Below are 21277 nucleotides of genomic sequence, written 5' to 3' on the forward strand. Positions count from 1 at the left end.
CCCAGCTGCTCACCAGACTTGTGCTCCAGACCCTTCTCCAGCTCCGCTGCCCTTCTCTGGACTCATTCCAGCACCTCAATGTCTTTCTTGTCGTGAGGGGCCCCAAACTGACCCCAGGATTTGAGGTGCCTCAGCAGCACCCAGAACAGGGAGATGGTCAGTGCCCTGGTCCCGCTGGCCACACCGTTGCTGATATAAACCAGGATGCCCTTGGCCTTTTCGGCCAGCGTGGGGGACACACGATGGAGGTTCGTGGGGGACACGCAATGGAGGTTCGTGGGGGACACGCAATGGAGGTTCGTGGGGGACACACAGTGGACGTTCGTGGGGGACACACAGTGGACGTTCGTGGGGGACACACAGTGGGGGTTCCCAGCACTCGCTGGGATGATGGCGAGCGGTCAGACAGGCAAAGGGAGCCGGTGGGGAGGCCGAGCGGGGTCCGGGGCACGGCGCGGCCGCACCGCCTTTGTCCGCGGGCGGGGAGGGCGCGGCGCGGTGCGGGCCCGTGCGGCCGCAGTGCCGCCCGCCGGCGGGCTGGGCCCGAGCATGTGCAGCTGCGGCAGGCACCTGGCAGGGAGCCGCAGCGCCGGGGATGTGAACCAGGCGGGGAGGAAGGCCCTTGACTCATCAGATAAATCCAGCCCCGCACGGCGAGCGAAGGCGGAGGAGGCGCGGCGGCGCGGCTGCGAGCAGGGGAGGAGGATGGCGGGGGACAGCGAGCAGCGGCTGGAGGAGCAGGGGCAGCCCAGCGGCGGCGAGCCCTTCCTCATCGGGGTCAGCGGCGGCACGGCCAGCGGCAAGGTGCGGGGGCTCGGCGGGGCAGCCCCTGGGGGCCCGGGGGAGCCCCGCGGTGCGGTGCAGCCCCCCCGCGCCGGGCGCGGCGGCCACATGGCAGCGCGGCGGGTCCGAGCGGCCGCCCCGCCACGTGCGCCCGCCGCGCCGGCCGGGCATGCGGGGCCGGCGGCGGGGATGGGGATGCGGGTGTGAATGGAGCCGCGTGGGCTCGCTGGCTGCCCGGGGAAGGGCGAGCCTGCGGAGGGAGCACGGCCGCCGAGGCCTCTCTGCCCGGGCGGCGGCCGGAGCCCCGCGGACACGTGGATGGAGGGTGCGGGGTGGGTACGGGATTTACCCCTTCTTCCCGGCCGGGATCCTGCGCCCCTCCGCCTCGCCGGGGAAGGGGGGCGTCCAGGCGGGGAGGGCGCTGGGGCCATGCGGGGCGAGGGTGGCCCCAGCTCAGCCGGGGGGGGAGATGGCATCCCCCTGCAGAATCCTCCCGTCTGTGGCTGTGGTCGGCGTTTGCCCCCGTTCCCCTTCACCTGCACCGCCCCCGGGGGCTGCCCGCCCCACAGGGACGATGCAATTCTTTAATTTTTTTTTATTTATTTTTTTTTTCCGTAACGGTGTCGGTCTTGCGTGGGGGTGGGTGCCCTTCTCTGCCCAACTTTGGGGGTAGCAGGAGCGGGGATTCTGCAGCAAATGCTGACTCACAGCGGCAGAACGACCTCCTGGCTGCTGTGCCGGGAGGGGCTGGCCCTTGGCAGCGGCAGGTGGGAGCCGAGCGGGGCGAGGGCTGCGGGGCCGGGGCAGCCGCCCCGCCGGGGCAATGCGGGTCTTCCCGGGAGGCTGCTACACCCAAACTGCAGCGCAGGGCAGCCTTAGCATTTTTATTTGAGTTATTTCACGCTGTGGGGTTTACTTTATTTGTTTAACCCGAGCTAGGTCGCTTTCTCTCCTAATATGAAAAGAAAATTACTTTTTTCCCCCCCTTATTTAAGAGCAGTAAAACCAGCTCCACGGCTCATCAGCCTTTCTGTGCAGGGCAGCACGTCCCACCTGCGTTTTTAAGAGGCATTTTGGAGAGCGTGAATAGATTTGGAAGTAGCTATACCTTTGAAATATTGCTTGCTAAGGAAACTGAATGTGGGCCAGCATGGGAGGAGGATGAGCCTTACATCTCTGGTTTGTTTTGTGTTTAGAGGTGGGGACCCCTTTTTTTTCCCTTGAGGGGTGGCATAATCCAACTGCCGTGTTTCAGCCCAGTGTTTTAAGCATGTGCCTCTGAGTACCCTATTGATTCTTGGACTGCTGTTGCTGCTGCAAGGGGGAAAAATCCAGCTGTAACAGGGGAGGGATGGTGAGAGAGGATGCAATCTCCTCCAGTGGGAACCAAAGCTGGATTGTTCCTGCAGCACCGCTCCTGGTGACTCAAACACGCTGGGTTTGTCTGTTCTCTGATGCGTGGGTCTGCCTCTCTGTAGTTGTCCCAATAACATCGTGTCTGGCGCTGCTGAACTGTTATGTCTCTGAACACGGTGTCTCAGGCCCACAAGGTAAAAGCAGTGATTACAGTACAATACGCTACAGTGGTTCTCAACTTCAAAGGGAAAATGCTTAATAGCAGCAGGCTGCCTTAGTAAAAAATAATAGGGAAATGGCTCTTCCTAGCAAGGGAGATGTTACTAACTGGCTTTTCCTGTCTCTCAGCTTTGATTTTCCCCCCTCTCCGGTGATTGCTGCCTGCTAAAAACCTCTGTGCAGTGCTGCCCATTGAAGGGAATCCAGTAGATCATACAAAGTTGGTGGGGAAAGACTGCAAGAAATATGCTGGTGTTAAAAAAAAAAAAAAAAGCTTGCACGTGGAGAAGCAACAGGAGAAAAAGGACCTGGGGCTTGTGCCCACAGGCCCTCAAGTTCACGTGTGGTGCAGATGCAAGGCAGGGCTGCAGAGGGGCTGTCCCCCACCTGCCTGGTGACAGTGCCCTGTGCCAGGTGATGCCAGGTGCCGCAGCACGCTCCTGGAGAGCAGTGGTGGGGCTGATGTGCTTAGGTAAGGGCTTGCCTGCAGCTAAATCCAGCCCAGGGGCCTACTGTGCCGGCTCTGGGTGAAAACAAAGCGCTAGCGGGAAGGTGAAGCAGGCACCTTTCCCTCTGGGAAAGTGACAAATCCATCTGACTCGCCTTGACACCAACTGAGGGTTGTTGTCACAACACGCCCCTTTGGCAGCACACCAGCCCAAAGATAACGGAGGGAATTTGCCTTCCGAGGGCTTCCCACTGCTGCTTTTGAGCCTGAGATGGGCGAAAAAGGCTCCACAGTCCCCCCTACCACTTTCAATGAACCAACCAGTGTCGTCAGACTCTGGAAGGAAGAGATCCTGTTTGTAGCTTGCCACTACTTGTGTCCTGTGGTGCCCTGGGGAAGCTGGTGTTGGAAGCAGCTGGCCTTTCCAGAGAGCTGGGGGGTGTTTGGCTGGTATTCCTTAAAGGCAGATCTGTGAGATCTCAAGCTCAAAGGCTGAGTGCTGTTCCCTAGCGAGCAAAAGAGGCTTGAGCAACTTTGACCACTCAAACAGGATAGGTAGAACCCTGAGTGCTCTCCTGGTTTTGGCTCTGAAAAGAAATCTGGACTGTGTTAGGAGCAAAACTGGGGAGCCACAGAGCACCCTGGGCAGGCTGGGATGCTGCAGCTTCTGCGAGGGCAGTGCCAGCTGCATGGTGGCTGTTTTGAGTCAGCTCAGTGGGACAGGCTCTTCACAAAAGCTTGCTGGGAGGAAGCATTTCTTCCACTGTCCCCCAAAATCCAAGCATTGTGCAGCCCGGGCAGAGCTTGCTGCAGTTTCCTGGGGTAAAGGAGAGGACATGGCATTAAGACCGTCCCCTCCTGTGTCGAAGTTGGAGATGACTGCAACCGCCTCATTTTCTCAGAGGGATTCCTAAGGCTGTTTTAAGAATTTTCTTTAATCCTATGCATTTTCAAGTGCCCTGCTAAAGTTCTAGTTTCCCTCTTATACCCGTGGTCTTTGTGCTGAGCTTCTTCCCTCCCTCCTGCAAGAGATTCCTGACTACCAAGGACTGCAGCATGCAAGGCAGGCAGCCAGGCTGCGGGCTGGAGGAAAGTTCAGGGAACTGACTACTGAGATGAGCTGGGAAGTGTTGGGATACCCCCTAAAGCCCTTCCTATATCCTCACTTCAGTTTAGCTGCTGGGACCTTCCAGCTCTGCCAGCTGTGCTGGAGCAGCTCGCTCCCAGCAGCAGTGGGAGCATCTGGTACTGAGGTGGCTGCAGGGGTGGGAAGAGCTCTTTCAGCTCAGGCTGAAGCATTAATTGTTGTCCCCACGTGAAGCGAGGTGCTGATTGCTGCCTTCCAACAGGAGCTTGTAAGAAAAGACAGATTTGCGAAGGGCTGAATGCTTTTGTTGGCTGTTCATTACTCAAACTAGTGAGGGCTGAATGTAGGTGCCACTGTAGCCCCGTGGTTGCATCATTTGGGTCTTGAGTTAGTACATGAAGTTAACAGTCTGTTTGAACATGCAGCCTCAGAGTTTCCAGGCTGCAGAGCACCAAGACTGCAGCCAGGTGTGTTCTTCACTGTTACTCCACCAGGCACTTTGCTTTAAACACCAGAAAGGCTGGCTGAGTCTGAGCTGCCTGCCTAGAAAAGTGAGCCAGCTGAAGGAGGCTGGTGTTGCCCAGCCCAGGGTGGGACAGCCAGCGTGTTGTTCCCCAGGGAAGCAGTGGTCTGAGTTGCATGAGGCAGTACCATCTCTGCACGGGGCTTCTTTGGTGACAGAGCTCAGTCCCCTTCCCCAGCAAGGGCTGAGGTGCCCCACAGCAGCCCGGGGATCACTGCCATCATGTCACCACCTGGATGGCTGACAGAGAAGCCTGGGGGAAACCTGGGAGTGACCCAGGGGCACCAGCAGGAATTTCAGCAGCCCTGTGCCAGTTCAGCACCATTTCCTGGTGACGTTTGTTCTGTGGCTGGCAGGAACCCTGTATCACAAGGTCTGACTTGTTAAACACTGGTGTCAACGTGTGCTAGAGACTCATCAAACTTTCTAGTAGAACGTTGTTCTGTGCCAGCCCCGATCAGACTGATACACAGGACGTTTTGATGGGTCAGCCCTTTCCTGTTACTGATGGAATATGTGTGAGTTCGTTATGGAGCCTGGTTACCATAGTCCCGTGGGCTCAGCCAGCTCCAGGCTATGGAGTTTGCAGCAGGGGCTCAGGAAAAATATCCTGTGCCTAAAACCGGAGGATTGGGAGGGATTGTGCTAGAGGGCTTGTTTTCCTCCCTGTGTGTAATCTGTGTTTAGAGCCTCTGTGTTTGTGCCCGTTTGTGCTCCAGCCTGGGATTGCTGATCACATGCACAGTGTCCCAGGGTGAGCGAACAGAAACCTGGCTATCCCACTCCTGGACTGGTTGGCCTGTGGCTCACAAAGGGAAAGGCAGGAATGGTGAACCTGCCTGGGAAAGCTCTGGGTGGAGGCCCAGGCTTTTGGTACGAGAATAGCAAGTTTCCAGTCCCAGTGTTGCCGTACGGATGTGCTCCTTTACGACTGGAAAGGATTGCGTGGGTCATGAACTAGGGCAGACATTTGATAGATGCTCTGGGACCCTTCCCAATTTGGTATCTGTTCTGTGTGTCACCCCAGTCCACCAGGCACTTCCTAGTACTCTATAATTACCGTAACCTTCAAGAAGAGACCAAAATCTGTAACTCATGTGCTGCTGGAGGGAAGGGAAGCGCTGCCACGGCTCCTGACTTCAGGGACATGACTGAGTAATAGCCCCCTGTGATGCCTGGAAAGAGAACTGTGCTACAGGGGAGACTGGAGAAATGAAACAAGTAATGACAGTGGTCCCTGATGTTTGATCTTAGGGAAAATCCTGTTAGATCCCAAAACTGGTGGCTGTTTTATCCACAGGCATGTGATGAGGGCACCCCAACCAGGCTGCTGCGGATGCAGAGCCATCAACAGCCCCTGCCAAGCCTGCTCACATCCCGATCCTGAAGGAAGGGCATTATGGCAGTGGTGTCCCTGGAGATAACCTCTGGGCTCCTCTCCCTGGTGAGATGTGACTGCTGCAGTCTGTCCTTGCTCCTGGCTGTAGCATTTGTCTTGGGCCAAGGGCATTGCTCCACTGAGGAGGACTGTCCTCGTGAGCAGCAGCTTGGCTCAGGGCAAGCAGCCTGCAGTGGTGGCAGGAGGCTGGGCCTCTCCTCCTTGTACACTGGAGCCCAGCACACACCTCTTCTGGTAGGTCTTGCTTCTGGCACAGCCCTTCTTCACCTGCTCCTGAGAGGTCTGGCAGCTTCAGCATTCTTTAGGGCTGAAATGACTTGATCTGGGTAAGTCACTTTTGCTGGGTATCTTATCTAGAATCTCTGGGAGGATGGGAGGTCCTTCCTGCAGCTGTAGAGGGAGCTTGGACACCCCTCTGTAGTGCCAGGCTCTCTGGGAATGGACGGTCTGCTGTTAGTGAGTAGGTTTTAGCATGTCCACCTGCACAAAGGTTAGGAGTTCCTGCTAGCCCAGGACAGGCCTTACCCCCCAGAAGCAGAAGTACCTGTATTACCGTGGCTGCTGCACCAAACCTGGAGCAGAAGGCATCAGCTGTGTCCTGCCTGGCACCTTCACGTGATGGTTCATGGTGGTTGACTGTGGCACTGTCCATCAGCTTTCTCCCTAATACCTGTCTGAAGTCATAATTCACTGCCTGATCAGAGCTACCCAAGAGGGATTGTGGGATAATCTGCATAATAATGTTGGGGAATTAGTCAACTCCTGAAGAATATTTGAGCAGCTGGCTGTAGGCCATGAATTAAATAGGTAATTAATATATTCCAAATAAATGTCAGGGGTAGGCCTCTGAACACCAGTCTTGATTTCTTCCCCTGTGCACCACCTCTCTCCTTTTGGGAAAATATGCTGGATTTCTCCCCCAGGTGCCCTCTGCCTCTTCCTTTCCAGCAGAATAAAGCTGTGCTTCTTCTTTGAACACTGGCTATTTGTGTGCTTGGTTCAGAGGAGGAGTCCTGCAAGGGGAGCTGCAGCTGCCTCTGTTCAGGAATAACCTCTCCGAGCTTGCCGCTTGTGCTGTGTGGATACCTCCCTCCCCACCGTCTGTGTGTGGTGTGCGTTGGTTGGCACAGCTTTCCCAGGGAGAAACTCAAGCACAAAGCCTGGGGGAGTGCAGCTCTGGGGGTTGCAGCCAGTTTACTTAAAGCAGGAGCCGAGTTCCCCTCGGTGCAGCGCGTGGGAAGTCGTGACCGATGGCAGCGGCTGGGGCTCGCTCCTTGCCTGTGTGCTTGGAAAGTCCTGCATTGGTTTCATGTGGCTAACATGGGAAAGGTCTGCTTGGCAACCATGGAGGCTGCTGGGTCCTGGCTATATTTAGTTTTAACCAGGTTCTGGAGGAGGGGAAGGCTTTTGCTTGAGAAAGCATCCTGTTGCCGGGAATGCACTGCGGCTGAATCACTGTCAGTGTTCGCCTTGGGTCGTGCTGAGGTGTGCATGGATGGTGTGGATATGGAGAAGGGGCTGTGTGGAAGCCTTGGCATGGCTCTCATCTACTGCAGATGAGATGTGTCATGTAAGGCAGAGCTAGGGGTGGGGCTCAAATCTTAAGAGTTTTTCTCTGTTGGGATTCATTTGTAGCATCATGTCATCTTCCTCAAGTCATCTCCTGCAGTCCTGGGCTTCTCAGAGAAAAAACAATAGTTGTCTTCTCCCCTGGGAGAAACCACAAGGAATCTGCAAAGGAAGGAATCTAAGCCCAGGCCGTCCGTTCAAGTGGGTGCTGAGTGCATGTGCCAGCACCACGTGTCCCCTGGGTTACCCTGCATCCTGGCTGGTTGCATCCTGCCACTGTACTTTGGAGTCATGCTCCAGTCTTGGTCTTTCTGGTCATCTGCCAGCCTCCCCAGAGCCTGGCTGTGGCCATTTCTAATTATTAGTGAATATTTCACAGTCATGTATGTATGCTGTGCTGGTTTGGGAGAAGAGGGTTTAAGCAGGGGACGTGCCAGTCAGTTGGGGGGACACTTCCCAAGGCCAGGAGTTTCTGTTCCTGTTGTGTAGGGGAATTTCCAAGCTCCGTGTTTCTGGTGTTTCTTCCTCCTTCACAGAGGGTGTTTATCAACCAAGGGGAAAAACTGCCTGTCCAGCTGTAGGAGATATTCAACTGGCATCAGGGAATGCCCCTCATGAACCATTGTTTCCATCACAAATGATAGTGAGAAAAGGAAAAACCTTCACTTGGACCTTGCTGAGGTTTGCTGCCCCACTGAGGCAAGATGAACGCAGCCCTGGGGTTGGAGGAACATGCCCTGTCCCCTCATGTCCCTCTGTCTTGCTGAACTTAATGCAGGTTTAATGTGTGAGCAGTGCCGTGGCCCACACCTGCAGGACCAAGGTGACATGTGTGCCTCTTCCCAGACCCCAGAGGTGACATCCTTGCTCACCCAGGCAGTGTGGTATGCTGAACCTGAGCTTGGTCCTAAGAACAGGGTGTCCTCATGGTCATCTTTCTCTACCACTTCTGCCAGCTCTCCAAAGCCCACCATGGAAAAGGGAAGAGTCTGGAGCATCTGCCTGGATGCTTTTGCAAGAGGCACCGTCCACCCCAGAGCCCTGATGGCAAATGCAGCTGGCATATGCTCTGATCCTCATCCTGGAACCCCAAGGGAGGACATGTTCCAGTCTCCAGCTGCCAGGGGATGTTTTCTCCTTGGATTTTTCTCACCATTGGGTGTCTTGAGTTGTGGGGCGTGGAAGAGAAGGGTGATTTTCAGAGCTGGTGGAGATTCTTCTCCCCCTTCCAGGATCAGTAGACGAGAGATTTTTGTGTTCATAAGGCAGAAAAAAGACTGACAGGAACTGTCTGGTGCTCTCAAATGATTTTATTGCCCATCCATGTGCTGAGGTCCAGGGGGGGAGGGTGAGCGCATTTGGTGTGTTACTTTGACTGATCCAAAGTAAAGGAGCCCTGTTCCCTCCACTGGGCTGGGGAAAGCAATTCCTGGTGCAGATCCATGTGGAGCCTGCGGATCTGTAGGCTGGGAAAACCTGTATGGCTGTGCTGAAAGGTGGTTTACTCCTAATGGCAAAGGACCTGGGAAGTTTGGTGTCCTCGGCAGCTGTGGCCAAGGCTGAACCCTGCTGCGCTATGTCTCCTCGCTGCATGGGAAGGCAGCGGTGTCCAGGGGAGAGAGTGGGCAGGGAAAGTGGAGGAGAGGCACTGTGCACGCCCTGGTTTTGTGAAACCTACGGGATACAGCTGGATAAGCACTAGGGCTGACCCCAGCTGCAGAAGGATGTGGGGAGCGAGCAAACAGAGGAAACAGAGATTGGGCTCCGGCTTTGTGCCTGCGTGTGCCAAAGGGCAAGTGACTGGCACTGGCATGCAGGGCTTTGTTCTGGGTGGTAGCCGCCTGCTGCAGGGCAGGGCTGCCAACGTGGCTCAGGAAGCACAGCTAGCCAGCTGTGAGAAGCAGGAGGAGAAGGTGGGATGCTCAGGGAGACCCCATCCCTGACCTGAAACACGGAGTTGTGCCCCAGGCTGCCCGGGCTGTTGTCGGGCAGCCTGAGCCAGTTCACTCAGCAGCAGAGCTGTGTGGAGGCTCTCCAGCCAGGCTGGGGCTGACTCACAGCCCAGCGGTCACAGCCAAGTCAGGTCAGCCTGGCCTGGAGGGGAAGAGACGGTCTCTGGAGGCGGGAATGCCGTCAAATCTTCCAACTTCTCAGGCAAACAGCCTTGCCCTCTGCCTGCTGGGGTGACCTCCTCTGCCAAGCATGCATTCCCCTCCCTGTTCCTTCTCACCAACACCGTCTTCAGCTCTGCAGCCAGGTACGGAGCAGATGGTTGAACCAGCCAGGAGGTGGGAGCATGGAAAAAGCCACTGGCAGGCTGGGCTAGGCAGGTTGGGGCAAGCAAACTGCTCTTTGTAAGGCAGAGGGCTCTGCAGAGTGTTTGTGGTGACTAGGGCCAGGAGTGGCTCAGCAGGGCATCTGCAGCCAACGTGATTCCCATGAGGTGAAGGAGCTCAGTTTGGCACCAGGAGCACCTACTTTGCCCTGAACAGTGGATGCCGTGGGGCAGGAGCAGGCGGGACATGCAGGGCTCCTGCAGGCAGCAGAGCATTTCCCAGCCAGCCTGACCTTGGCTCCTGCTGGCCAGGGCAGTGCTGGCTGCCAGGTGGTGATGCAGTTAACACCACAGCGGCCAAGGACTCCTGTGACTAAGGAGAAGGGACTGAAGCAGGCTGTGGGATTTGTCCCCCAAGCTCTGAGGCCCAGTGTGACCCTGCCTCCTGCAGTGCCAGCAGTCCATGCTGGCCACCCGCACCCAGCCTGCTCCGTGTGGTGTGAGAGGTGCCAGTCCCTGTGCCAGCAGTGCTCTGGGGATCTTGCACCGGCAGCCAGAGCCACGTGGCTCTCCAGCCGCTGACTCCGCAGTGCCCTTAGGCTTGCTGTGCCAAGAGGCACCAGGATATGCTCGGGCTGCTCCTCCCAGCCCTGGCAGCAGAGCTCCCTGATAAAGTCCCAGGGCTCTCTTCCTGGTGCCTTTTCATCCTGGGTTTTGTTTGCTCTCCCTCTGAGGACTCTCTGTCTGTGCCCGTACTGTGGTGGGGTTTCTGGGCTGGATCAGGGCTGGGGGAGCCAAGGCACGGGGCTCCTCCCAGGGAGGAGGCTCAGCCCTGGTGTCCCACAGCTCTGTTCCCTGGGGAGCTGCCTGGCAGGCTGGAGCAGCTGGGGCCCCTGGGCATGTGGCTGAACCCAGGGAGGAGCCAACTGTTCTGTTGCCACTTATACCCAGAACAGGAGCTGTGGGCAGGCCATAGGGGCAGAGAAGAGGGAGGCAGGCAGCAAAGCTCAGTGCTGCTGTCACACTAAGGGGCACCACAGTGATGCCTCTGGAGGACTTTTCCCTCAGTGGCTTTGGGCTGGGCGTTCAAGATGACCACAAACTCTCGGCTGGAGGTCCAGCAAGCAGTGCCCTGTGCATCCAGGAGTGAATGTTACCTAGGTGTTAGCCCTGTGCCACTTAGATACCACCTGCCACTGACTTGCTTCCTTTGCCATTCCTTTCCCAGTCTTCAGTATGTTCCAAGATCGTCCAGCTGCTGGGCCAGAATGAGGTGGACTACCGCCAGAAGCAGGTGGTGATTGTGAGCCAGGACAGCTTCTACCGGGTCCTCACCTCAGAGCAGAAATCCAAAGCACTCAAAGGCCAGTTCAATTTTGACCACCCAGGTGAATGGAGAACAGCACTGGGGCTCTGCTGCGTGGTGTGGGGTGAGGGCTGGAGTGGGACCCCCAGTTCACCAGCAAAGAGCCTGCATGGACACTGGGGCTCTGTCTCTACATGGGGCAGGACTGGGTGGCCTAGTTGGCCACCTGTGTCCCCTGCAGTACAGCTTCTGCATCTTGGGAAAGAAACTGCCTCTGGGGTGGAGTGTCTGCGATGAGAAAGGGCAGGTTGTGAACCCTCAAACTCTTCTTAAGATGCTTCTCTTCCTGCAAAAACATCCCCCAGTTTGAACACCTTTTTCACAGAATCATCAAATAGTTTGGGTTGGAAGAGATATTAAAGGTCATCTTCCACCTCACCTGCCATGGGCAGGGACACCCTTCACTAGACCAGGTTGCAAAGGAACAAATTGGTTTTTGGTGCAGCTGGGTTGGACACAGGGAGATCAGGCCTGGCACAGCCCCCTGCAGCCAGCAGCTCCATGTCCCTCCTTCAAGGAGGGAACCATCTGTGCAGCTGCTCTGCAAACCCCTCCAGTGAGGGGGTTGTGCCCTGGTACTACGACAGAGGCTCTTTGAACCATCTCCAGGCCTGGTGGGGAAATTCCAGAGCCACTGTCCCTTCGTCCCCACGAGCACAATGGCCAGAGGCAGCGAGCACTGAGCAAACAGAGCCTTGTCTGTCCAGTGGCTCCAGGCTGGAACACTGCTCCAGTCTCTCCAAGGGCTGGAGCCCTGGAGGAGATGCCTTCCTGCACCCGGGCTGTCAGTGCTGCTGTACAAGGGCGATATTGATCCCTGTGGGCCACATCCCAGGCTGCTGCAGAGCCATGAAGGCCCATGGCTTCGGGAGAGTTGGGTCTTGCTACGCCCATGGGGAGGTACAGGGCTTTCCTCCCAAGTCTGTACATCTGTCTGTCTCCAGTGCAGGGTGCCAGTGACTCTGGCTGGGCTGAGCTCAGCATCTGGTGGGTGGGAGAGGTTGCAAAGCTGCCTCGGGTAACGTTTCCTCTCTCCTCAGATGCCTTTGACAACGAGCTGATCGTGAAAACACTCAAAGAGATCACAGAAGGGAAGACGGTCCAGATTCCTGTCTATGACTTTGTCTCCCACTCCAGGTCTAACAGCTGCTCCTGCCTTGCCTTGCTGTGCCTCCGCTAACGCCCTGTGGTGCAGCACCCAGCCCAAACCACGTGCCCCTCTCATGCCTGCTCTTAGGCACCTAACCTGCCAGCCAAAAGTTTCCATCCTAACTACTCCAGCCCCTTGGCTAGAGGATCCAGGGCAGATACAGGAACAGTCTGAGGGTCTGGAATAGCCATGCAGTGACATCCAGCAACATACAGGCGTCAGTGGAGGGAGATTAAGACCCTCCCCCTTTTTTTCCCCATCTACACTTCCTCTCCCCATAAACTGTTTGCAGCTTTAACAAGTATTCCAGGCTCAAACAGCTCAGCAGTGCCAGGAAAGGAGGAGGATGACAGTTCTTGCTCCTGCAACACTTCCCTTGCATGTGTTCAGCTTCTTTCTGCATGCCTTTGTTGGTCATGGATGGTGTGACCCTGCTCCGTTTCCCACAAAAGCGCTGTGCTGTCAGGGGAGTGCTGCCTGGTTCCCGAGGGAAGCGGAGCTGGCCGTGCAGGTTCCTGTGGGTCAAGCCCCATGCATAGGCTTTCCTGGGCTTTTTTATGGCTTGGCACATAACACTTGCAAGCAGCAGCTGGCTGAGGTGGGGGGAGAAGGCCTAGTGTGCTTCCCGCTCTGCCATTTATCCTTCCAGGAAGCGTACGTATGCCTTGGATTCCCTTCACGGCGGTGGGGTAGGTCTGCCCTCTCCTTGGTCGACCCCCTGGTGCAGCAGTGATGTCCCAGGGTTGGAGCAGTGCCTAGGAGCACCGCTGTTTTCCCCTCCCCTTCCCCCTCTCTTTGGTTTCCCTCCCCACCAGCATATTTTGACTCTCCTTCCCCCTGCTAGGAAAGAGGAGACGGTGACCGTGTACCCTGCCGACGTGGTGCTCTTCGAAGGCATCCTGGCCTTCTACAGCCAGGAGGTGCGGGACCTCTTCCGCATGAAGCTCTTCGTGGACACGGACGCGGACACCCGGCTGTCCCGCAGAGGTGAGGCCCTAACGTGCCTTGTGCACCGGGGACAGAAATATCCCTTAACTGATCCGGGCAGCTGGTCATGGAGGCAGGTGACAGTGGCCAGAGCTGGCACAAAGCTGTGCTGCTGCTGGTGGAGGGCACGGCGGAGTGTCACGGAGGGCAGCTCGTGGCAGTGGAGAGCACCTTGCTCCGCGTCTCTTGGGACTTCTGCTGCCTTGCCTGGGATTCCTGCTCTGATGCATGCAGCACTGTGACTGCTGAGCGTGCCGTGTCCTCATATGGCCCCACGGCACCAGCTCTGTGCCAGCAGCTGAGTGGCAGCTGCTGCCAGTCAGCAGTTACCAGCACGGAAGGGTGCAGCGGGCAAGGCAAAGCATCTGGACAGTTCAGTCAGAAGGCAGTGCCTGATAGATCCCCTCAGGACCCGGGGTATGAGTCTCCTGGGGGAAGAGAACTGGAAGGGTAAAAGTGAGAAAACTTGTGGATTGAGATAAAGACAGTTTAACAGGTAAAGTGCTCTGAGGATGGTTTTGGGGTGTGAGAGTGTCCGTTGTGGATGGTGCAAATGGAGCGTCTGGTTGTACATCTTGGTCTGTGCAATGCAGCGTGGAGCCTCTTTGGGATTCTTGGCACTGGGGTTATGGTTTGGGGGCAAAGAGCCCTAGAAACCAGAACATCCCTCTCTAGGACTCCCCTTGTCCAGCTGGCTTGGCTGTGGATTGCCAGCTGACATGGGAGGAACTCCAGCTCTGCAGGGTCTGCATGACTTGAGATGCTGTTCATTTTGAAGCAGCCTTTAGGAGCGGTTCACTGATATAGCACCTCCTGGCTGACTGGAAAAGCATCTGAGGACTCCTGGGGTCAGAATTCACTTCTGTCTGAACTGTCCCTTCCCCTACCTGGCTCCAAGAGACTCCACAGGGTGTCTGGGGATGCAGAAGGAGTGGTTTCTTCCAGAGCTCTGTGCTGTGACGAGAGGAGCGTGTCTCAGTGCGTCAGTCTGGGAGTGTTGAGTGCATGGGACTGTTCCACATTGCAATAGAGCTGGTCTTGCTTGCCCTCCTGCTGTCAGGCAGATACACAGCCTCCTCAGCTGCTGGGATGTCATCAGCACTGATTAAAATCTCCTTTTTACGCATCCCTCTTGACCCTGCCCACTGTTCCTGCATGACTCATCCAGGGAGGTGACAGCACAGTCATCGCAGGGAGATGTATTAGCAGGTCACAGATACTCACTTGCAAGATCCCAAAATGTGAGCCTTAATCCCTTTAAACAGAAGCCTGGATCCACACCCAGCTACAGGGCAGCACACTGTCCTGGTGTAACCCCAGCCAGCAGCTCAGCTCCACGCAGCTGCTCACCCAACCTCCCCTGGTGGGATGGGGGAGAGAGTCAGAAGGGTAAAAGTGAGAAAACTTGTGGGTTGGCATAAAGGCAGTTCAGGAGGCAAAGCAAAAGCCACAAGCAAAGCAAGATGAGGAATTTATCACCACTTTCCGTGGGCAGGCAGGTGTTCAGCCGTCCCAGGGAAAGCAGGGCTCCATCACGTGTAACCGTTATGTGGGAGGACAAACGCCAGCACTTTGAATGTCTCCCCTTCCTCCTTCTTCCTTCAGCTTTATGTCATCCTATATGGACGTATGGAACGTCCCTTGGGTCAGTTGTGGTCAGCTGTCCCAGCTGTGTCCCCTCCCCTTGCTGGTGGGGTGGGGTGAGGAGCAGAAAAGGCCTTGGATCTGTGTAAGCACTGCTCAGCAACAACGAAAACATCTCTGTGTTACTAACACTGTTTTTAGCACAAATATGAAACACAGCCCCATACCAGCCACCGTGAAGAGAATTAACTCTATCCCAGCCAAAACCAGCACATTCTTCCATCTCTTATTCCAAACCACTTCCATCATGCTGAGGTCCTACGCTATCCAATACATTCTCTTTACCCACCACCCTTCTTCCCATCTTTTGATGTAACATACAGATATCATTCCCTGTGTTATGGATCATCCCTGTTAATGTGCCCCAAGTGTCCACTGCATTTATTTAGTCCATGGCTTTGGGCTCCATCTGTTATGGTGGTCACTCAGGACAGGAGAGGCGTGTTGTGTGGAGTTAGTGGGCACCAAAGCCAGTTCAGGTCAGGTCACTGCTGTGCTCACGCTGCTTCTGGTAAGGCTTGTACTTCTTCCATTCACCATCAGTTGCTTGCACAGGGGCAGCTCAGCTGATTGAGGTGCTGGTGTCTCCTAGTTAGGGCAACTTTGTGTTCCCCTGGTAGGAATCTGGCTGTTTGTCTGCTGTCAGCAGCTGGTAGGACCACTGCAGCATTAAATCTGTTTACTGTATGTCTCCCTGGCATTTCTGGGAAAGGGTAGCCTGTGTGTGAGGTGCCAAAGGTGTAATCATGTCCCTGGAACGTAGCTGGAGGCAGCTTGTAGTAGAAGTTGGGATCTTGCATTGTGATGTGGCCCTGAGTCATCTTTCTGTCCCAGAAGTCCTAAAGGGTTACATCAATGTGCTTTTCAGCTGGGCAGCAGCAGGAAGTGAGGTTCCTGGAAACCCTGCTGATGGCTCAGTTGATCAATAGTGCTGGGGTTCAGTATGTGCAACTCGCACTGTCCCCATCCCCGCCCCTCTCCCAAGAAAAATGCCGCTAGCAGAGTGCAAGGGGCAAGGTCTGTGAGGTACCTCAAACAGCCTGATCCACGGGGATCAGGGACCTGACTCTGGCTGAGATCCCTCGCTGCCCTGTCCTTGGCCAGTTTCCGTAAAACAAAGGTCCGGTGTCACATGCCTGTTTTGGGCCTGATTTGAGTGATGCCTGCTGGCTTCAAATGGGTGCCGGTCTGTCCTTGGGATATTTGCCTGCCCTGTGAGTGATCCCTCCAGACTGGGTGCATGGTCTAGCCTGGGTTGTTGGGACCTGTTGTTTTGAGGCCAGGTACCAGACAGTGGGTGCTTGACTTCTGTTTGTGTGGGGGGTAATTCCTGCTGTGGTCTGCCCTGGGAACAGGCAGGAGAGCTTTGCCCTGTTAGGACCAGCCCCTGCACCCTGGGGCAGCTCTTGGGCCTCCTGCACGTGCTGTAAGTACACCCTTCCCTGCCCTGGCACAGACAACAAATAGGGTGTGGGACCTGGGAAACAAAAGCCTGTTTTATTTTCCGTACCTCTTTTTCTGTGTTGTTTGAGCAGGGGCTTGCTCCTGTTCTTGGGAGCAGGCAGGGAGCTGGCACACATCGTTTTTCCCCCCCCCATCACTTCCCCTGTGCAGGGCTGTGAAAGGGCATGCTGTGAAGCTGCTGGCCAAGGGCAAAGAGCCGTGGGGACAGTGCCAGACCAGCACTGTCCTGGCCCTGCGAGCACAGGGGCAGCGGCTGCCCAGCAGGTCACGCAGGCTGGCAGTGCCGTGCCTTGGCTCTGCTTGGGACATGAGGGAAGGCTCACTCCCAGCCCAGTGCCAGGCACTAGCATGCTGGGGAAAAGCCAGACAGCCCCTTGGGGAGAGCCAAGAGCTGTCTGCTCGGCCACAGGGCTGTTTTGGCTCTTCCCTGTGGATTGAATTCCTGCTGAACTGGGCCACTTGTCCACACTGAAGTGTCTTCAGAGCAGAGATGGCAGTGGCCCAAATAAATAGCTCATGCAAACAGGGTGTAAGGCCCCAGTGGCAGAACAAGCAGGAGGCCAGCTTGCTCTCCTGCCTTCTGGCTTCCTCCTGAGCTCACCTCCTCCAAGCACACCCTTAGACTGCTTTGCCTTCCTGTCCCACTCGGCCTAGGAGAGCATGAGGAGCCTGGCAGAGCTGGGCAGGGAGTTGAGTTTTGCTCTCCTCACCTCTGTAGACCTGAGTTAAACTGGGCCTTAGTATGTGTATGAGTAACCTCACTGCATTTCTATTCTTTGGACACATCTGCATGGGGATGACTGAGAGAATGCCCTGTCCAGCAAGGCAGAGCCACAGGAGGGAGGTGAGGGCTAAGCCTGGGAATAGTCAGGACCAGGGTGCCACTGGTTACAACTGGAATGTGCTTGCAGAGCTGAGAAGGGCAGGAGGCCAAGAAAAGCCCTTGGTCAGGTCAGCCAGCCCCTGGCTCCCAGGAGAGCTTGGAAGCAGGTTAAAAGCATGTAGCTGGGCTGGGATGTGCTCAGACACATGGGCAACAGCTTCCAGGAACAGAGACCTTGGGCAAAATAGCTGAGTGGCTGGCCAAAGGCTGTACTGAAGGAAAAGAAGGTGGAGAGATTTGTGTCTGAGCTCCTGACTGTGCCTTGTATCTTCCCCACAGTGCTACGAGACATCAGTGAGCGAGGCAGGGACCTTGAGCAGATCTTATCTCAGTACATCACCTTCGTCAAGCCTGCCTTCGAGGAGTTCTGTTTGCCGGTAAGTCAGGGGGGTGACACCCACGGGAGTCTGCCAAAAATACCTCATACCCTGCCCAGCTCCTCAGACAGGGGCATTTTGTGCCCAGAGCTCAGCTCAGCCTTCTGTGCATTGCTCCTTCCCTGCAAGCTCTGGCCAAAATGGGTCTGCCAGTGCTGGCCGGGGCAGGGCAAGATGGGGACTGTTTATACAGCCACTGCCTTCCTGGTGAGATCACCCTTCCCTAGGGGAAGGTGACATGACAAGAGAAACCCCTCCCTGCACAGGGCCTGACAAACCACTGGACATCTCAGCAGGTGCCAGCCTGGGAGGGAAGATCCTTGGCTACCTTTAGCCAGGGAAGGGGAGATCACCGCCCCCAGGCAGTGTCTGCTGTGGCTGCCTACTCTTTTGGGCTGTCCTGCCTGCCCTTTCCACTCTCCAGTGCTGCTGCTTCATGCTTGGGAGAGCAGGGAAACTGCTGCTTCTCTCCACACCATGGGATGTGGCCTTGCAGGTTGCATTTCCTGACTGGTGAGTGGCCAGGGTGGGCCAGGGTTGCAAGGTCTGCCTGGAGAAAGGAAGCTCTTTTGGGAGCTGTTACTGGAGGCAAGACTCCCTAGCAGACAGGCACTGTGCATGTGGGAGACCAGTCCTGCAGAACTTGCAGGGGAAATAGTATGTTTGCAGGATTAGCCATTGTACACCTTTCCTGGCTCTCATGGAGAGGACCCTGTGCTTTGGTTCTCAAGGCTTTTTAGGCAGATGTGGTAGTTATATGAGGAATTTTTGTCCTAGTCTGGAGGAACTGAGCCACCAGAGTCCTGCAACCTGGGAACTGCTGGCTAGCATCACAGGCAGGAATTAAACCTGTGCCTCCAGCCTCAGGAGCATCTCTGTGCCAGCCTAGCCAGCTCTACCCTTTCCCATAAGAGGGGCTGATTTTTTTCTGTGCTACAGGATCTTTTCCTGGCTCCTATGCAGCTCCCTTTTCTCCGTTGTGGCTCTGGGGACCATTTCCAGTGTAATCCCAGAAAGGCTTTTCCCAAAAGGCTCCTCTCCTTGCAATCCCCAGCAAGGTAAAGCAGCAGATGCTGCTTCATCAGTGTCTTCTGATGAAGAGTCTGTAGGAGGATGAAATGTGAAACAGGGAGGGCAGAAAACTGCTTTGTCCCTACCCACAGCTTTGCAGTGGTCTGCTCCCACTTCCAGCCCTGTGCTCAGTGGCAGAGCAATTGCATGCAGATATCAAGCACACTCAGCACCCACTGTTGCTGTTATTCAACTCCTAAACCAGCTCTGGGCCGAGCAGTCCAGCACTGAAATGGTCCAGCATATCCTGGTGATTTTTGATATGTCTGGAAGCACTCAGAGGTGTCAGGTGACACCCATCACCCAGCTGGCTTGGTGGAGTTTGGCTGTCAGCTGTAAAACTGACACAAATGGGGGAGGAAACTGAGACTGGCACCTGCAGGTGAAACTAGGTCAGAACTGGTGTCCTGAATCACACCTTCTTTGCAAGCAATGTGGTAGGGAATTCTCCCCCCATTCTGAACAGATCATGTGGCTGTGCTCAGGCAAGTCTGGATGGATTCAGTGAGAAGGATGTTCCCAAAAGCATCAGATGCTGGAGTCTTGTGATCATGAGGCTTCTTAATTCCAGGTTTTGTTAGGGTGCCTCTTACTGGCATCTCTATGAGCTCAGGAAAATGGAATCAGGGCACAAAGCATAACCCTCAAAACACAGAGCAGAACACCAAAGAGAGCGTCCAAAATGGATTATCAGCAATCGGTGGGTTTGGGTTTGGCAAGGGGAGGGCAAGGACCTGCCCCAGGAAGCAGGGATGATGCCCCAGCCTGGTGTCTCTCCAATTTCCCTGTAACATAGTGCTCTCTCTCCTCCCAGACCAAGAAGTATGCTGACGTGATCATTCCCAGAGGAGCAGATAATGAAGGTAAGTGGGACCCAGACCCCTGGCAGGTGGCTTTGGGCTGTTGCTCTTGCAGTGGAATTAGGTAGGAGGTAGCAGGCCCTGCCACGGAGGTGACCCAGGCCGCTGCCACCCGAGAGAGTGCTGTTACCACACTGTGCTGAGATGAGCCTGTTCCCTTTGCTCCTGCCTGGAGCGTTAGTGACTGGGAGTTTGTGTTTCTCTGCTCAAGCCTAAGAGCCCATCTATATGCAGTACTTCCAAGCTTCCAAGCAAACTCCTGGTTCATCTCACATAAAGGGAAAATGCACTTCTTCAAGGCCTGGGTCAGCCAGGCCTGGAATCAGCCTGACCATACTGGCTTGAGTGCCGGCTTAGCTGGGGCAGAGGGATGAAATCCCAGTGGGGCAACGGGGCAGCTCCTCCCCGCAAGGTTGGGATGGGAGGGGACCAGGAGCAGGAGAGAGACATCAGGGGCACCTGCTGGTTGATTTGCAGCGATCCTAATGCAACCTCTCCCCCTTTTGCTCACAGTGGCCATAAACCTGATAGTGCAGCACATCCAGGACATTCTTAACGGAGGACTCAGCAAACGCCAGAGCAACGGCTACCTGAACGGCTACACTCCTCCGCGCCAGCGGCAGCCCTCAGAGTCCAGCAGCCGGCCTCACTGACCCCGGGCGGAGGCGTGAGGCTGCGGGCCGGGCACCAGGCCCTGCCACTGCCCCTCTGTACATACTGTCCGTTCGATCCCCCCTTATCTATTTAAGAAACCAGACGGAGACGAATGCCTTTAATTTTGTATGTTCGAAATGCCGAATGAGAAGCAGCCGGTTGCTCGGGAGCCCGGACCGCCCACAGCTCCTGGCCTTGCTCAATAACTCCTCCAGCACGGAGCCGGCTATAAATCTCTATAAATATAGAATTGCTCTATTTTTGTGTAAATGCAGAATAACGTAAAATTACTTGCCATAAGGTATTTGCCAGGCTCGGTGTTGCTGGGAGGGGCCGGGAAGAAGGTCCTGGGAGATGTTGGTGTCAGGATCTTCACCTCAAAGGCGGTAAGGAAGGAAGAGCATTCAACAACTGCTTTAGTATCGCAGGTCTCCATCCCAGGGAAGGGCTGGGCTGTGGTGGAGGTTGGCAGCTTGAGTGTGGCATGAGTGTTACAACTGGGCTGGGGTTGCCTCCTCCTGCCATTGCTGTTCAGGTCCGAGCAGCCTGGTGTTGGCTGGCAGGTGCTGGACAATGCCACTGGGAGCTAGGAGAATGATGTGGAAATACCCTGACTGTCTCTGCACCTCCAAGTCTCAGTCCCTCAACAGCATCCCATTCTGTGTCTGAAACCCCTTCCCACCACAGGTGTGAGGCTGCTGTCACACCCTCCAGCAAGGGCCTGGTAGGTGGTGCTGGGAGTGTGGTTACACAGACATGGCATCTCGCATCTTTAGCAGTCTCACTGCCTGGCTTGTGTGGGGACAGCATGTGGATACCTTCAGTCCCTCTGGAGTTTGGGGGCCATGTCTGTGGTGGCACTGCTACTTGAGCCCTGGGCTCAACCCTGAGCCTGGAGGTTTGGCTTGCAGGTCAGAGCTGTGCCTGTCATTCCTCACTTGGAAAAGTTCTGCTCTTGTATGGGGGATTTGGGGTCTGTGACATACAGTTAAGGGGGAACCAGCCTCTTCTAAAAGAAAGGGGCAATAGATGATAAAAGGCAGCTGAGGGGGTAAGCATTGTGTAATAGTCCTGGGCTGCTTGGCATCCCCGTGTGGGATATCCACAGGTCCCAGCAGGGTAGTGTGAAACTGGGTGCCCAGAAGTCCCCTGCTCCCCTTTT

At 55.7% G+C, this 21277-nt stretch overlaps 1 protein-coding gene across 1 annotated transcript; it reads left to right on the forward strand.

Moving 5' to 3' along the window:
• Window positions 1–519: 519 nt before the first annotated feature.
• On the forward strand, window positions 520–20373 carry UCK2 (uridine-cytidine kinase 2). The gene is made up of 7 exons (XM_051806926.1): window positions 520–804; window positions 10888–11047; window positions 12066–12162; window positions 13020–13162; window positions 17433–17530; window positions 19416–19464; window positions 19975–20373. Exons 1-7 carry the CDS (start codon window positions 550–552, stop codon window positions 20112–20114), a joined length of 942 nt encoding a protein of 313 aa, XP_051662886.1. The 5' UTR covers window positions 520–549; the 3' UTR covers window positions 20115–20373.
• The last annotated feature ends 904 nt before the right edge of the window (window positions 20374–21277 follow it).

This window comes from Manacus candei, unplaced genomic scaffold (genome assembly GCF_025592945.1).
Source record: "Manacus candei isolate 608988 ecotype Guabito, Panama unplaced genomic scaffold, ASM2559294v1 h1tg000005l, whole genome shotgun sequence".
NCBI classification, from domain to species: Eukaryota; Metazoa; Chordata; class Aves; order Passeriformes; family Pipridae; genus Manacus; species Manacus candei.

Coding starts and splice junctions, on each gene's coding strand:
- UCK2 (XM_051806926.1), top strand. CDS start 550: ATGTGCAGCTGCGGCAGGCACCTGGCAGGGAGCCGCAGCGCCGGGGAT. Junction 11,048..12,065: donor GTTCAATTTTGACCACCCAG/GTGAATGGAGAA, acceptor CTCTCTCCTCAG/ATGCCTTTGACAACGAGCTG. Junction 19,465..19,974: donor CAGAGGAGCAGATAATGAAG/GTAAGTGGGACC, acceptor TTTTGCTCACAG/TGGCCATAAACCTGATAGTG.